This window comes from Carettochelys insculpta, chromosome 7 (genome assembly GCF_033958435.1).
Source record: "Carettochelys insculpta isolate YL-2023 chromosome 7, ASM3395843v1, whole genome shotgun sequence".
NCBI lineage: Eukaryota > Metazoa > Chordata > Testudines > Carettochelyidae > Carettochelys > Carettochelys insculpta.
The window spans coordinates 4,681,558-4,697,032 of NC_134143.1; the positions used below are offsets into that span (position 1 = coordinate 4,681,558).

At 50.0% G+C, this 15,475-nt stretch overlaps 1 protein-coding gene across 2 annotated transcripts in view; it reads right to left on the bottom strand.

Moving 5' to 3' along the window:
- SYNPO2L (synaptopodin 2 like) overlaps positions 1–12,919 on the bottom strand; it is a 57,153-nt gene extending 44,234 nt beyond the window's left edge. For both annotated transcript variants that reach the window (XM_074999727.1, XM_074999726.1), the window contains exon 1: positions 12,604–12,919. In XM_074999727.1, the coding sequence (XP_074855828.1) occupies positions 12,604–12,695 (92 nt within the window). In that variant the 5' untranslated portion in view covers positions 12,696–12,919. The remainder of the gene's footprint in view (positions 1–12,603) is intronic.
- Positions 12,920–15,475: the final 2,556 nt, after the last annotated feature.

A 15,475-nucleotide genomic window follows, 5' to 3' on the forward strand; every position in this document is an offset into this window, starting at 1 on the left:
ACCCCGAAAATCTTTTTGGGTGGGAGGTGCAGGGTCCTTGGCTGCTCCTGGATGCTGAAAGCCCCCACAAGTCTTAGCTAGGAGAGACTTCCCCCAGTGGCAGCAAGCCCCTAAAATATTTTTGTGGGTGGGGGGATCCGTGGCTCAAGGGCCAGTTGAGATGGCCCCTCGGTGGCTGCAAGCCCCCGAAAATCTTGGCCGACGGGGGTCACTTCCCCCGGGTGACAGCCAGCACCTGAAAAATCTTTCACACCCTTGGAGCCCTCACCATGTACAAGCCAGGACTTGGTGCTGCCTGGCAGCATGGTCTGCAGTGAATAGCAGGTATGGTCCTTTTATTGGGTCAGGCGCCATCCACGTGGTGTGGTTGGGTGCAGGAGAGATCCTGACCGCATGGCACCAGTGGGAGAGGGAGGGGAGGGGCATCCTGCACAAATGTAAACCACGGAAAATAAGTTTCTCAGCCTTGCCTACAAACACAACAGCTTAGCTGCCACATGGTGCAGCACGACTAGGCTGGCGCCAGCACAGAAATGAAAAACAAGTGCTCCACTAGCGGCGGTAGAGACAGAACAATGAAGTCTGTGTCGGGGCTATTGTTAACGGGGAGATATGCTCGCAGTGCTGGTAGCAAAGAAAGACGTTTCTCAGACTCTCATACAAGCATGACCCCATAGCCATGGGCTCCCTGTTACCTAATTCCTGCACATCTGGAGAGCAAAAGAGATGGAAGTGGCCAAACCGGAGCACCGTGGGGCATTGTGGGATACATATGGGACACCCCTGGAGGCTAATGAATTCGATTCAAAGATAGGGCACTTCCACACTGGCCTTCATTTGAACTTGTAAATTTGAACTTGATGCCACACCCAGCCGTCAATGATACAATACCAATATTAGTGCTCCCTGAATCGAGCTAATGGTGTTTACAGTGAAGACAGTGACGTGGTAATACTGAGCTAACTGCCTTAAATTCGAATTTATCTCATTGTGTAGACATAGCCTCAGAAGCTCAAGTGTTAGTTCCTGCATCTTGATACTAGAATGAGGTGAACTAAGGCCTCTTCTGAATGAGTGCCTCCATCCAGGGATTTGCTGTGCGTTAGCGTCTGTGCATTAATCTCGCCTTTGGCTCACCCTTAGTAGCTGCTCTCTGTGCGCCTTCTAGTTGTGATCATTAGCATGAAAGGTAAAAGTGACTGTAGGGTGCAAGAAGACATTGTAACGGTCGAGAGCGCAGTCCGACCCCTCTGTGAATCCTCAGGAGAATCTAAACAGACCAGTCTGTGCAAGGTGAAAAGCTGCAAAATAACTGCCATGGGAACGGCTGGAGAATAAGGCGCGCTTGCCAAGACTTCAAGGCTATGCTGGCAGTAGGCCACAAGAGATAGTGATAAGAAATGCATAGGCAATTTTAGGCAATCTTGTGTTAATGAGTTCAGCTTTATCAGCTTGTGTTAGGAGGCCTGCTTCTCCCCGAGCGAAGCTCTGGTGCGTCGGGTCTTCCCCCATGGGTGACTGCAGCGTCTCCCCGCCGCGGGTGTCACGTGCTTTCAATAAACCAAATATAGCACCCGCCTTCTGGGTGCAGCCTCGTTTCTGGGGAACCCGAGCCTGGTTGGCTACAGTGACCTCCCTTCAACCACACCCCTGGAGATTCACATCTTTCTTTCTTTCTTTCTTTTCTGCCAGTGCCTCTGATTGATCACATGTCATCAGCCACAGGGTGGGAGAAGAAGGCCACTGAGAAAGAGGGAAAAGCACGTGAAGAAAGAAAAATAGGTGAAGGAAGCAAGCGCTGAAGACAGGACAGGAGAAGAGATTAAGGGGAGAGAGAGAATAAGGGTGTAGGACAGGGAGGAGAGCCAGGCAAATTTTTCTTTTACAGCTCCAGGGAGATGAAGGGGCCAAGTGCTGGCTGGACATGTCTCCTGGGATTTCAGCAGAGCTTTGGGAACAGAGTGCGAGTGGAATGTAGGAGAGAGTCAGATGTGAATTGGCAGCATCTGTCCTTCAGTGTGCACTATATTTAGCGAGCGGTATGTGTGGAGTGACACAGACTGGAGCATTAATTGTGGAGATGCCCTGACAGTAACCCAGTGGATTCATGTCTAGTCCAATCAGAGCCCATGGCCCTTCTTGAGGCCTTTCACCCAAGCTCCCTGCTTTGCACCAGCCTCCCTTAGGAAAGGAATTGTGCTGTGGACAACCACAAGCAGTTTGGTTACAGTTTATGGCTTCTCCTCCCAACGGGCAGCTCCTGCAGCACATGCTTGTTTGATAGGTGGGACTCAATGCGGGATGGGGGCATCTTCCCCCCACCTCTGCCAGGCACTTCGGCAGACACCAGAACCAATAGTGAAGCAGGAGCTGTTCTTGGCAGCACCAGAATTTCTACAAACCTGCCGCCCTGGCTCTGCGCGCCCCACGTTGTGGACAAAAGGGGCATTGTGCCATGTGCTGTTGCCAGCTAACCAAGCTAGCAGAACACACTGGACACTTTGGAAAAAAGAAGAAAAATCAGCACAGGGCTTAAAAGGGCACATGGCCACTCTCTAGCAGCAGACGAGTCAGAATCTAACCAGCCCTGCTCCCGCCCCCACGGAGGTCCCCTCCACCTCTTCCCCCAAAGCCCCGTCCTGTCTGCCTCTTGTCACCCCTCCTCTGTCACTTGCTGCTTTCCCCCTCCCCCAACACATCCATACCACCAATCGACACCCCCTTCCAGCACCTCCCAACCACTGGTGGCCCCGCCAGTCAACTCCTCCCCTCTCTGCAGTGCCTCCTGTCCATTGCAATCGGCTGCTCCCTGGTGTGCAGGAGGCACTGGGGGAGGGAAGCGGAGGGGACAGGGTGTGCTGGGGGAGGGGGTGGAACTGGGTAGGAAGAGGCAGCCCAGGACAGAGTGAAGGCAGGAAGAGGTGGGGCATGGATAGGGACTTGGGGGAAAGTTTGATGTGGGGATGGGGCCTGGGGCTGGGACAGAAAGAGGCAGGGCAGAAAGGTGGGGTGGGAGCTGGGGCCGAGTGGGCATTGAGCACCTCTGGGCAAAGGAGGAAGTTGGCACCTGTGGGGGTGGCACCAGTTGACGACTTCAGGGCCTGCTGCTGGGTCCCTAAGCCTGCAGGAATGTGGCTCTGTATTGTGAACCGACATGTAAACAAATGGCACCAGCCAGGCCTGCCAATGGGGGAGCAGAGAGGCAATTGCACAGGGGACCCGGTAATTCAAAGGGGCCCAGGACTCCAGCCACTGCTACAGTAGCTGTCGGGGTGGCCAGAGGCCTGGGCCTTTTAAATCACTGCTGGAGCACTGTGACGGAGCAACAAGTCACACACCCTGGGCAGCAGTAAGGGTTGGGGGGATGCCCCACTCTTTGCGCCATGCTGAGGGCCGGCTGTCCTCTGCCACTCCCTTTCTGTCCTCCATATCCCCCTTTCTGGGGGTGCAGAGCTGCCTCCCCTTTGCTCAGGGGCCAGCGTAGGCTGTTGGCTTCACTGGCACCAGCAGTTTTACCAGCATCAGGGTCTCTGAGCGGCTTGTGGGCTTGACCAGAGGCAGGGTGGTTGTGTTAAGTTTCACTGAACGTATTTGTTTAAATGGAAGAACGGCTGTACAACACTGGAACTCCTAGTAGTGCTGTGTTAGAGTGGGCAGGCAAACCAGGGAATGAAACCAGCAGCCTGCTCTGGGCGGCCAAGATGAGGAAGAGCAAAAGACAAAACAAAGAGCATCAGTGGTGAAACATGAATTACCTTTGTAAAGTTATTTCCATGTTAGTAATGGAAGGCCTGATCAGTGACATGGGGCTGGGGATGGTGGGGATATACAGGGCCCAAGTGTGATCTCACATATACCTGCTTTCTTCTCGTCTGCACCAGTGTGAGGGTAGAACTGGTCACATTATTTGGGTTTAGTCCTCCAGTCCATTCAACCAGAAATCAGCAGACACAGACCACTCTGAAAAGACATTTGGGCTGGCGGAGCTTACCAGCAGCTCTGATTTTCTAAGTTAGAAGCCCAGCTCCAGACCAGAGGTTGAAAACACAACTGTACACAGAAGTGGCCAAAGAAGACTGAAAGGAAGCTATGAAGAAAGGTTTTTGATTACTTCACTGCGGGGAGAAGATGAGAACTGAGACGCAGCAACGTTGCCAAGCGATAATGCCATACACACTAGAATAGCTACTGAAGGCATTAGATAAATACTTGACCTGAAACAGAATGAAGCAGCAAGATATCAGGTTCTTATATGAAGGCTGGAGTCAGATGTGCATGTCAGCAAGCAGAGAGCCCCAGATTTTGGGATACAAATGATTCATTGAACATAAATCAGATCATGTGAAGCATCCCCAAGACCCACTTGCAGTCCAGATCCTGCTCCCACTGATATCCACGGAGGCAGAAACAAGCCCTCAGAAGGCTATTATTTGGAGAAGCTGATCTAGCCCCAGACAAATGTCTCTTCATAGGAAGCGGAGCTTTGCTGCTGTGGAAAGAAAGCGTGGGAGAGACAGGGACCTGAGGGTGGCCAAGCAGAGCACAGGGAACGCAGGAATAGGAGAGCACTAGAAGGCCAGGAGAAGGATGGGACCAGGCCCCAAGCTATGGGCAGGAAGAGTGGGAAACAGAACCATTCTGAGTCAGTGGCACGTTCACAGCAGGAAGACAAAAGCTGGAGTAGCTCAAGGGATTGGTAGCAGTTTCATATAACGGCCTTTCACCTGTCAGTTGCTGGTTGGAATGCAGCTCTGGGGCCCGGCTGCCCCTTATGTCGCTCCAGGTTGTGTGCCAGTACAACTACACTGAATGCCATGGAGTAACTGTCAATCTGATGTCAATCTGCAGTAATGTGAAGGAGAATGAGGCCCATGACAAGAGGGGCCAAAAGCCATTGGCCTTTAATTGGTGACCTATGTGGAAAGTGCCAGTTGGTTTCAGCCAGGGGCCTGCGGGCTGCAGAAATGGGTACAATTGTCAATGATCACTCTTCTTGCTGGCAGCAGAAAGGCCAAAGCCGGAGTGGTCATTAGGCTTGAATTACAGTGGGTGATTCCTCTGGGGCCCCCGTGATGAAGCTTTGTGGGAGACTTTGCATTGCCACATGCCACACATATTCCAGGGATAAACTGGTAACTTCAGTCGCCAGCATTGTCAGTACTTTATCTTTTGCCAGCAGGACGGGGTGCAGGGAAAAGCAAAAGAGCACAGGGTGGATTATACCAAGCACAGTAAAACCCTGTGTGTCTGCCCAAAGCCAGGCCAGGGTCCCAGACAAAGCCTGCACTTCCCAAGGATGCCATGAGAACTCTTTGCTGTGGAACTCCTAGCTCAGAGCCCCAGAGTTTAATATAACACCAGGAACAATGAGGAGAGACAAAAACTAGTCCGCAGAAATGGCTCTGAGTGCCAGTGCTGCGTATTATAAGCTTCCTGCAGCCAATAGAGAAATGCAAGCTTAAAATAAAGATCTGTGCTTTGAGCTGGAATCCGTCAGCACTACCCCAACAGGCTGGATCACAGTACACTACATAAGCACAGTACTTTCCGTCGGAGAGACCATGAGGGCTGAGAAGAAACCAGATCTACCAGCTAAACCAGTAGAATTTGAAGCTGTAATCCCCAGAGAGGGACACAGGCACAAACTGCAGAGTGCCACTGGCCTGAGTGGGGCTGTTGTGTAAAGAATCTGCTGAGAAGGGACATGGCTGCTTTGGTTGGAACGTGCAGCCTGTAGATTTGTAGCACAGTGGTGGTGAGGAAGCCATCTGAAACTCTTTACCAGAGGCAGGTGATAAGGCAAGGGGAGCATCCATCTCTGGTACTCAGGCTGACTCCAGGTACTCAGAGCTATCAGGAACCTGCTGATGTCTCAGGACCTTTTGGCTGGCAGCCTTAGAGATGGATAGACGGAGGAATGTGATCAGCCTTTGGGGACTCCCACTGCAATCATGGGGAGCCTTCCACTAAAGAAGCTTTGGGCCTCCTCAGGGACAGGAGCATCTACTTGTCTGTGACTGGACTGACTATAAAGGATGGAGATATCGGAGAAGGGTCGACACAAAGCTGGGATAGTCTTAGTATGTGGGCAAAACCTGAGACCTAACCGTCTGTATGGCTCCTATGGGGAGGGGAACAGGAGTCGAAAGGGAGGAAGCTAAGTGAGAGGTTAAGCGAGAGACCTGGAAGTGGGATTATCTCCAAGGGCACACTGTGAGGAGCTAGACAGGGACACTAGTGGGAATTACTGAGCTGCTGAATCATGACCCTGAAGGGCTTGTTTACACTTGCCCCCAACTTTGAAGGGGGCATGTTAATCATGGTGATGGGAGATTCCTAATGAAGTGCTGCGGTGAATATGCAGCACTTCATTGGGCTAATTCTCCCGTGCAGCAACTTCAAAGCGTCAAACTCCAAAGGGCCAGCATGCCTGTAGCCGCAGGCACTTCAAAGTGCCCGCACTACTTCAAAGTGCCTTTACTCCCCAAAATGTTATGGCTTCTCCTCCCAACAGGCAGGACGCAGTCCATCCCACCATCATTGAGATCATTAATGAAGATGTAGAAAAAAACAACCCCAGGACCAAGCCCTGGGGCAAGCAGCATAATACCAAAATTTTGGGGAGTAAAGGCACTTCAAAGTAGCGCGGACGCTTCACAGAGCCCATGGCTACATGCATGCCAGCACTTCCGAGTTTGATGCTTTGAAGTTGCCGTGGGGCAGAATTAGCCTAATGAAAGTGCTGCATATTCACTGCAGCACTTCATTAGTAATCTCCTGTTGCCCTGATTAACATGCCCCCTTCGAAGTTGGGGGCAAGTGTAGACAAGCCCAAAGAGATGTTCACAGCAAAACTAACATAAAATGCATGGAACAGTCTCTCTGATTTTGCAGTTGCTCGTCCAGCCATTCCTCTATCTCTATTCCATTTTGAGATGGTGTACCCATGCATGTGCTCTTTCCTTGCCTTTCAGCCTGAGCCTTGGGGATGCCCAGGGAATTGGGAGCTGGACCACTAGTTAATGTAAATTGCTTCTGCAGATTTGCACCAGCTGAGGATTTGGTTGTCCATGTGCAGCTCACCTTCTCCCCTGGACCAAAGAAACCTAACTCCCTCCCCTCACCTGGGAGGAGTGGAGCAATTTCAGGAGTCTCTTGTTCCTAAAGCTCAGTAGCAGGGCTAATCCTACCCAGCATTAGTCCCATGCTGGGTGAGTAGCTTGCAGGTCTCTATGCTCAAGCCACATACCCTGCATGGCTGTCTGAGCTTTCTGTTCATACCCCATGAACTAAGTTCCACAAGCACTGCTTCCAAAACACCTTCTGGATTTGGCAGCTGCAGTACCTACCTAACCGCAGAAAGGCCATAAAACAAGCTCCAGAGCACTCTGAACACCATTAAAGCAGCTGTGTAGCCTGGAGGTATTTGGCATGCCTGGCCTCTACCCACTAGGCTGCCAGCAACGTTGTTTCTGTCCCACAATGTGGAAGGGCATCTGCTTGAGCAGCTGGTTTATCAAATCTGTTGCCCCTCTAGCTTATTTATTACTGGGTGACTTTAGGGGTAACTTTCACAGTCACAGGTCAAACCATTTACCCTTTTGACTGTTAATTGACTTCAACACGTTTATTTTAACACTCTCTCCATCCCTGCTGTGACTGAGAGTTGTGATGCTGCCTAACTGTCTTTGTGCTTGGCTGTGAGATGCTAGGTATGACGTCTGTCAGTTAACCTAGGATCTGAGTCATCACTAAAGCTGGCCCTGTCCCAATTTAATATTAGTGATTCACATCTGCTGATAGTCCTATGTTCACTGGATACTGGTGAGCCGTGTGCATCTCCCTGATCCTGAGACCAGTCTTGTTTGCCTCCTGGTTTAGTTTAGAGCAGTCTCAGAGCTACAATAATTACATCAGATTGACTCTAGCACCAAAGGACTGACAGCCAGAGTGCAACTCACTGTGAGCATGTCCCTTAAGCCAGAGGCTGTGGAAGACGGAGAAGCACAGAAGTCAGCTATGTCAGTTCTACATCAGCTGAGCCCGCCACCTCTCCTCTTCAGTGCTGCAATGGAGCCCTTCATGTAGCCACAAGGTTGGAAACAACTTGTCAAGCTGTGTGTTCTCCTTATAAGATGCCTTAGTTCCTGTGTGGAGAAGCGGCTTCAAATTCCACTTTTCAGTTGTTTCATTATTCGGTTGAGACAAACACTGACTACATGTTGGAAAGAACAGTTTAAATCATGTACCCACTAATGAGCTCAAAATTAGTTGCAACTGTAAAGAAAGTTCTTAGCATCACTGAGAACAGCTCAACAAAAATGTTAGCTCAAGGTACTGGAAAGGTAGGAACACACAAAAATACGAATAAAATTACATGATATCTTAGGAAAGGAACAATAATATGGGAATAATATGAAAAATATTCTAATGCCATTTAAACATGTCTGGTGCAGGCTGTATCCAGTTTTCTACAAAGAATGTAAAATCTTAGAAGATTAAGGTTGGAAGAGATATGAGGGGGTCATCTTGTCCAACCTCCTGTTCTAAGCACGACCATCCCCAACTTAATTGTCACAGCCAGTGCTTTGTCAAGCCCGGGCTTAAAAACTTGTAAGAATAGAGATTCCACCACCGGTCTAGGCAACCCATGCCAGTGCTTCACCACCCTCCTGGTGAAACTTTTTATTTCCTCACCTCCAACCTAGACCTCCTGCACCACTGTTTGAAATCACTGCTCCTGGTTTTGTCATCTGCTACCACTGAGAACAATGCTGCTCCATCCTTTCTGAAAACCCCTTCAGAGAATTGAAAGATGCTACGAAATCCCACCTCACTCTTTCCTGAAGACTTAAATAAGCCCAATTCCCTCAGCTTCATCTCATAAGTCATGTGCCCTAATCATTTTCATTGCCTTCCACTGGACACTCTCCAATTTGTCCACAAACTTTTTGGAGTGGAGTGGGGAGTGAAAAATTGGATACAACACTCCAGGGCTACATCTACACTTGCATTCCTCTTTCGAAAGAGGCGTGCAAAGGAGGGAAATCAAAAATGCAAATGAGGTGCAGATTTACATATCTGGCACCTCATTTGCATATTCTTCTTTTGAAAGAGCTTCTTTCAAAAGAAGAAAAGCAGTGTGGATATGGCTCTTTCGAAAGCAAACCCCATCTTCGAAAGAACCCTTCTTCCCATAAAAAAATGGAAATCCACACCTCATTTGCATTTTCAACTTCCCTCATTTGCATGCCTCTTTTGAAAGAGGGATGCAAGTGTAGATGCAGCCCAGGTGTGGCTGCACTAGTGAATAGAGGGAAATAATTGTTTTCCGTCAGTCTTCTGGCAATGCTCCTACTAAAGCAGCCCAACATGCCATTAGCCTTCTTGGCAACAAGAGCATGCTGTTGACTTACATCCAGCTTCTCGTCCACTCTAACGCCCAGGTCCTTATCTGCAGTACTGCCACTTAGCCAGTTGGTCTGCAGCAATGCACAGGATTCTTCTCATTAGTTCCTTCCCCATTCAGTAAGGGCCCCACACCTCCGCTTACTTTAGGTCACTCTGGACCCTATCCCTACCCTTCAGCACATTTACCTCTCTCCACAGCTTAGTGTCACCTGCACATTTTCTGAGAGTGCAATCCATCCCACCATCACTGTTCATTAATGAAGATGTAGAAAAAAAACTTCCCCAGGACCAAGCCCTGGGGCACATAGCTTACTACCAGCTGCCAAGTAGCCAGCCAGATCAGTGGCAGATCAGTACCTGTTGAGCCTGATGATCTAGCCAGCTTTCTATCCACCTTATACTTCATTCATCCAGGCCATACTTCTTTAACTTGCTCATGGGAGACCATACCAAAAACTTTGCTAAAGTCAAGTTATATCCACTGCCTTCCCCAAAATATCTACACAACCAATTATCCCGTCATAGAAGGCAAGTAGGTTGGTCAGGTATGACTTGCCCATGGTGAATCCATGTTGACTGTTTCTGAAAACCTTCCTTTCCTCCAAGTGTTTCAAGACAGATTCCTCTAGGATCCTCTCCATTATTTTTCCAGGGACTGAGATGAGGCTGACCAGTGTGTAGTTCCCAGAACTACCTTTTTTAAAAGAGGGGCACTACATTTCCATTTTCCAATCATCTGGACTGCCTTCCTCCCAATCACCACGAGTTTTCAAAGCTCTGCAATGACATCAGCTAACTCCCTCAGCACCCTCAGATGCATTGCGTCTGGCCCCATGGACCCGTGTATGTCCAGTTTTTTAAAATAGTCCTTAACCTGTTCTTTCACCACTGAGAGCTGCTCCCCTCCTCATAGTGTGCTGCCTAGTGCAGCAGCCTGGGAGCTGACCTTTTCTGTGAAGACCAAGGCAAAAAAAGCATTGAATACTTCACCTTTTTCCACATCATTTGTCACTAGGTTCTTTCCCCATTCAGTAAGGGTCCCACACTTTCCCTAATGTTCTTCTTGCTTGTTGCTAATATACCTCTAGAAACCCTTCTCGTTATCCTTCATATCCTTGGCTAGCTACAACTCCAGTTGGGCTTTGGCCTTCCTGATTACACCCCTGCATACTCAAGTGATGTGTTTATAGTCTTCCCTAGTTATCTGTCCAGGTTTCCATGTCTTATAAGCTTCCTTTTCGTGTTTAAGATCATCAAAGATTCTTCTGTTAAACCAAGCTGACTGACCTCATTTGAAATTCTTTCTGTACTTTAGGATAGAGTGTTTCTGTACCCTTCATAAGGTTTATTTAAAATACAGTCAGCTCTCCTGGGCTCCTTTCCCCCTCATATTAGCCTCCCAGGGGATCCTGTCCTGAGGGAGTCAGTCTGCTTTTCTGAAGTCCAGGATCCATATTCTGCTGCTCTCCTTTCTTCCTTTGATCAGGATCCTGAACTTGACCATCACTGCTGCCCAGGTTGCCACCTACTTCTACTTCCCCTACTAATTCTTCCCTGTTTGTGAGCATCAGGTCAAGAGAAGCATGGCACGTATTTGGTTCCTCCAGCACTTGCACCAGGAAGTTGCTTCAACACTCTCCAAAAACTTCCTCGGTCGTCTGTGGACAATCCCATTTATCTTCCAGCAGATATCAGCGTTATTGACACTGTGATCTGGAAACTTGTGATTGTTGTCTGAAGAAAGCCTTGTCTACCTCACCCGCCTGGTCTGGTGGTTTATGGCACAGCCCCACCAATACATCACTCTTGTTGCTCTCACCTCTAATCTTAACCCAAAGACTCTCAACAGGCTTTGCTTGAGACGTATAGTGGAGCTCTGAGCAATCATACTTCTCCCTTACCTACTGTGCAACTCCTCCACCTTTCCTTTCCTGTCTAATCTTCCTGACCTCAATGGCAGCTCCCTTCCTGACTGCATGCAATAAGCCCAATTGAACGGACAGCCCCTTCCCAAGTGCCATGCAAAACTGGAAGCAAACTAACCCGAGGGACTCTGCACAGTTTATGGGGACGCCAAAACCACTTTTCTGCCCAGACTCTCTGGATAGGTAGGACCACTGGTGTTGGCTTTTTTCCCCACAGCACCCAGGACTCCTGAGTTTGTGAAGAAGTTCTCTCTCTCTTTAGCGATGGTCATCTTTCCCGTTTTAGGGACCTGTAGCTGGGGACCAAGCTAAGACAGTCTGTCATTTGGCTGAATGTCTACAGAACAAACCCTTTGCCAATGCTCTTCTCCAGGAACAAGATTCCTAAGAAACCAGAAGCTGATGGTTATCCCATGTTCTTGTCCTTGCTTCCGCTGCCATGACATCCACAAATACCCTAGGGTCAAGCCTAAGGCAGTAATTGTGTATTAATATAGCGGATGGTTTTTCTAGCTGTCATATGTCCATACCCCTGACCTCAATGATCACTTTGCACAGAGAACAGAGAGAATTATAGCAACTGCTGCTGAGAGAGAGAGAGTAATTCACAGGTCATCTTCATTTCTGTTCATCCTTTCCCCTCCTACCCTCAGTCCCCTGAACCAATGCCCGCTGCACTCATTCAGCTTAGAAAGCAATTCTATTGCATTGGTGGCTGTGAGACCCAATGTGATGGTAGACTTCTGCAATTTAGTGCACAAATGCAGCTAAAGAAAACCCATGGGCACTGCATCACAGAATGGCTTTGTTCCTTTCATTTGACCATTGTCAAACAATGTTAATGATTTTCATACTTCATAATGTGCTGCTGGATGTATCATACAAATCACAAAGCCTCAGTAATAAGAGCTCTCACCCCTGCACTGTTGCTGCTGTTATACTTTCTTTGCAAATGAGGAGAATTGTGCAGAATTTGAAGTGTCCAGATTATCTCAGTTCTACAGTGGAGAGCAGTGATGTGCATCAGTGGAAGAAAGCAGAGCCTCACCTGCCCATTGGGTGTCTATTTCTATCTCAGCAACACCCCTTTCAGAACTCTCACCCTTCTCTGGGCACTGCCAGACCATCCCACCCAAGATCTCCTTTCAAAGCCTCTGTGTTTCCAGAGCATTCTTGAATAATGGTGGGAGATGTCTGACTCGCCTTGCAAACCTGGGATCAATTGCATAGCCTGGCTCTAGAAACAGTTATCTTCTTCCAGTCCTACCTTTGACACCTGAAGGGGTCTTTTCTGTTCAGAACCCCCCTGCAGCCGGAAGCCCCAGGGGGCCCCACCAGACAGCGTGACCAGCAGTTCATCTTCAGCTCCCATGACTTCAGCAGATTTGGTATCTTTTCTTCTCTGATAGTCTCTTCTCCTCTTCCAGGCAAAACCCCAGCTCTTACGGGGTGGCAGCTCCCACTTCCATCTCCAAAAATGGCATCAACCTCCTCTGGAGTCCCCCAAAAAGCCCTCGCCTAACTTTCTCCCTCCAGCACAAGAGGAGAGTTCAGACCAATGAGCTGAGCCCTCCCTGCCGTTCTGCACTCTCAGCTGCTCTGCTGCCTATGAATAGGTATTGGATTCTGCTTTTGGTAGGGGGCCAGAGTTGTCCTTCACATGTGTCATGTCAATCTCACCCTCTCCCCCCACCCACCACGTTCCATGGATCTCTCCACAACGTGTGGCTGAAAATAGCTCACCTCCTGTCTGCTTCTAGAGCTTTGTCTCATGCTCTTAAAGTGGGAAGGATTTCTTGTAAGCATTTCATTAAAAATGGATATTTCTCCCTCACTCCCTCAGAGACTCTTGGGCTCACCCACCACGCGGGGTTATAAAAATGACAGCTGCAGAAAGAGATATGACACTTGATCAAACTCCCTCCCAGCAGGCTTAGTTGTAGCACCTGGCTCAGGGAATTTGAATGTAATCACTTTTGGAGAACCATTTTCTCCTTATATCTGTAAGCACTGGCAGGAGCTCCTCTTACTGGGCTTTCCCCCACTGCTAGCAAGCTATGCCTTAGACTGATCACTGGAAACGCAGGCAGACTAGAGCTGATTCGATTCCCCGACACCCCAGCCCTAGACAGCCACATCTTCTACTCTTGCTCCTAAACAATGGGTCTACTCTATGGCTGTGTCTACACTCGCATTCCTCTTTCAAAAGAGGTATGCAAATGAGGTGAATAAAAATGCAAATGAGGTACAAATTTGCGTATCTGACACCTCACTTGCATATTCTCTTTCGAAAGTAAGCCCCATCTTTGAAAGAATCCTTCCCATAGAAAAGGGGAAGAAGGATTCTTTTGAAGATGGGGTTTATTTTCATAAGAGCAGCATCTACACTGGTTTTCTTCTTTTGAAATAAGCTATTTTGAAATGAGAACATGCAAATGAGGGTCAGATATGCAAATTTGAACCTCATTTGCATTTTCAAATTACTCATTTGCATACCTCTTTCAAAAGAGGAATGCAAGGGTGTGTCTACATGGGAGCCCACCATTGAAAGAGCAAAACTGAAATTCAGAAATCGATATACCATCTTTCAAAAGAACACGACCACGCAGCAAAGGCGGATCGCAGTTCCGACCCACTCTTTCAAAGACCCCATCCCATTATTTCGAAAGAGAGCGTTCACATGTGTCCGAGCGCTCTTTCGAAAGAAGGGAGGCGGAGATGCCGCGGACGGGGTCTCATGGCCGCCAAGTCCTTCCGGGGCCTGCAGCCAGCCGCCACCTTAAAGGGCCCCCCCTTCATCTCCCCAGCCCTGCACTAGCCGAGGCCTGCCGAGCTGCCAGGAGCAACGCAGGACCCCAGCACAGCAGCACCATGGCCGACGACACCCTGCTCCTCTCACTGGATGCAGACATCGTGGGCACTGTTCCCCACGTTGTCTGCACTGTCGCCGCAGCCACTCCCCTCCTCCTTGGGAGACAGAATAGCCCCCCTGAGGACATGGAGCGTGCCCAGCCTGCACCCCGCCCCCTTGCACCCTGGCGTCTGTGGAGCCACCCCAGCAGCACAGACTGGTGGGAGCGACTGGTTCTGGGGCAATGGGATGATGTCACCTGGCTCTGGAACTTTCACATGAGCCGGGACACCTTCCAGGAACTGTGTCACTGGCTGGCACCTGCATTGAGGCATCAGGACACCACCATGCAGCCTGCGCTTCCCCTGGAGAAGTGAGTCGCCATTGTGGTGTGGAAACTGGCCACCCCGGACTCCTACTGCTCAGTGGGTCACCAGTTCAGGGTGGGCAAGGCCACTGTCAGAGCAGTGCTCGTGGAGGTAAGCCAGGCCCGGAGCTCACTCCCACTATGGAAAGGGGGAAGGGGGCCCATGGACACAGGGACCCCTCGGGGGGGAGGGCTGGGAAAGGGGATTGCTGGTTGGGGGGGCAGGAGAGGGTCGCCAGCTGGGAACACCCTGCCACACCCTCACGAGAGTGCACAGCCTCCCTCCCTGCAGGTTGTCTGTGCCCTGAATGCCATGCTTCTGCACCGGGTCATCTGCGTCGGGGATCTGGACTCCATCGTCAAGGATTTATCTTCATTGGGGTTCCTGAACTGCTTTGGTGCCCTGGACAGGATGCATATCCCCATCTGCACCTCACCACACAGTGCCGGCCGCTATATCAACCAGAAGGGCTACCATTCGGTGGTCCTCCAGGCCCTGGTGGACCACAAAGGCCGGTTCACGGACATCAACGTGGGCTGGTCAGGGTGAACACACGCCAGGGTCTTCTGCAATTCTGGCCTGTGCCAGCGTATGGAGGCCGGCACCTTCATCCCGCAGCAGGAAATGCCAGTTGGGGACACCACCATGCCACTATGCCTAGTTGTGGATGAGGCATAACCCCTACTGCCATGGCTGATGCGGCCCTATACTGGCCACCTCGACCCCAGCAGGGAGGCCTTCAATGCCCATCTCAACCAGGCCCAGCATGTGGTCGAGTGGGCCTTTGGGCGCCTCAAGGGGCAGTGGCGGTGCCTTCTTGCCCGCCTCAAGGTGGGGATACACAATGTCCCACAAGTGGTGGGCACCTGCTGCGTCCTCCACACCATTGTGTTAGCCAAGGGGGATGCCTACATCCAGGG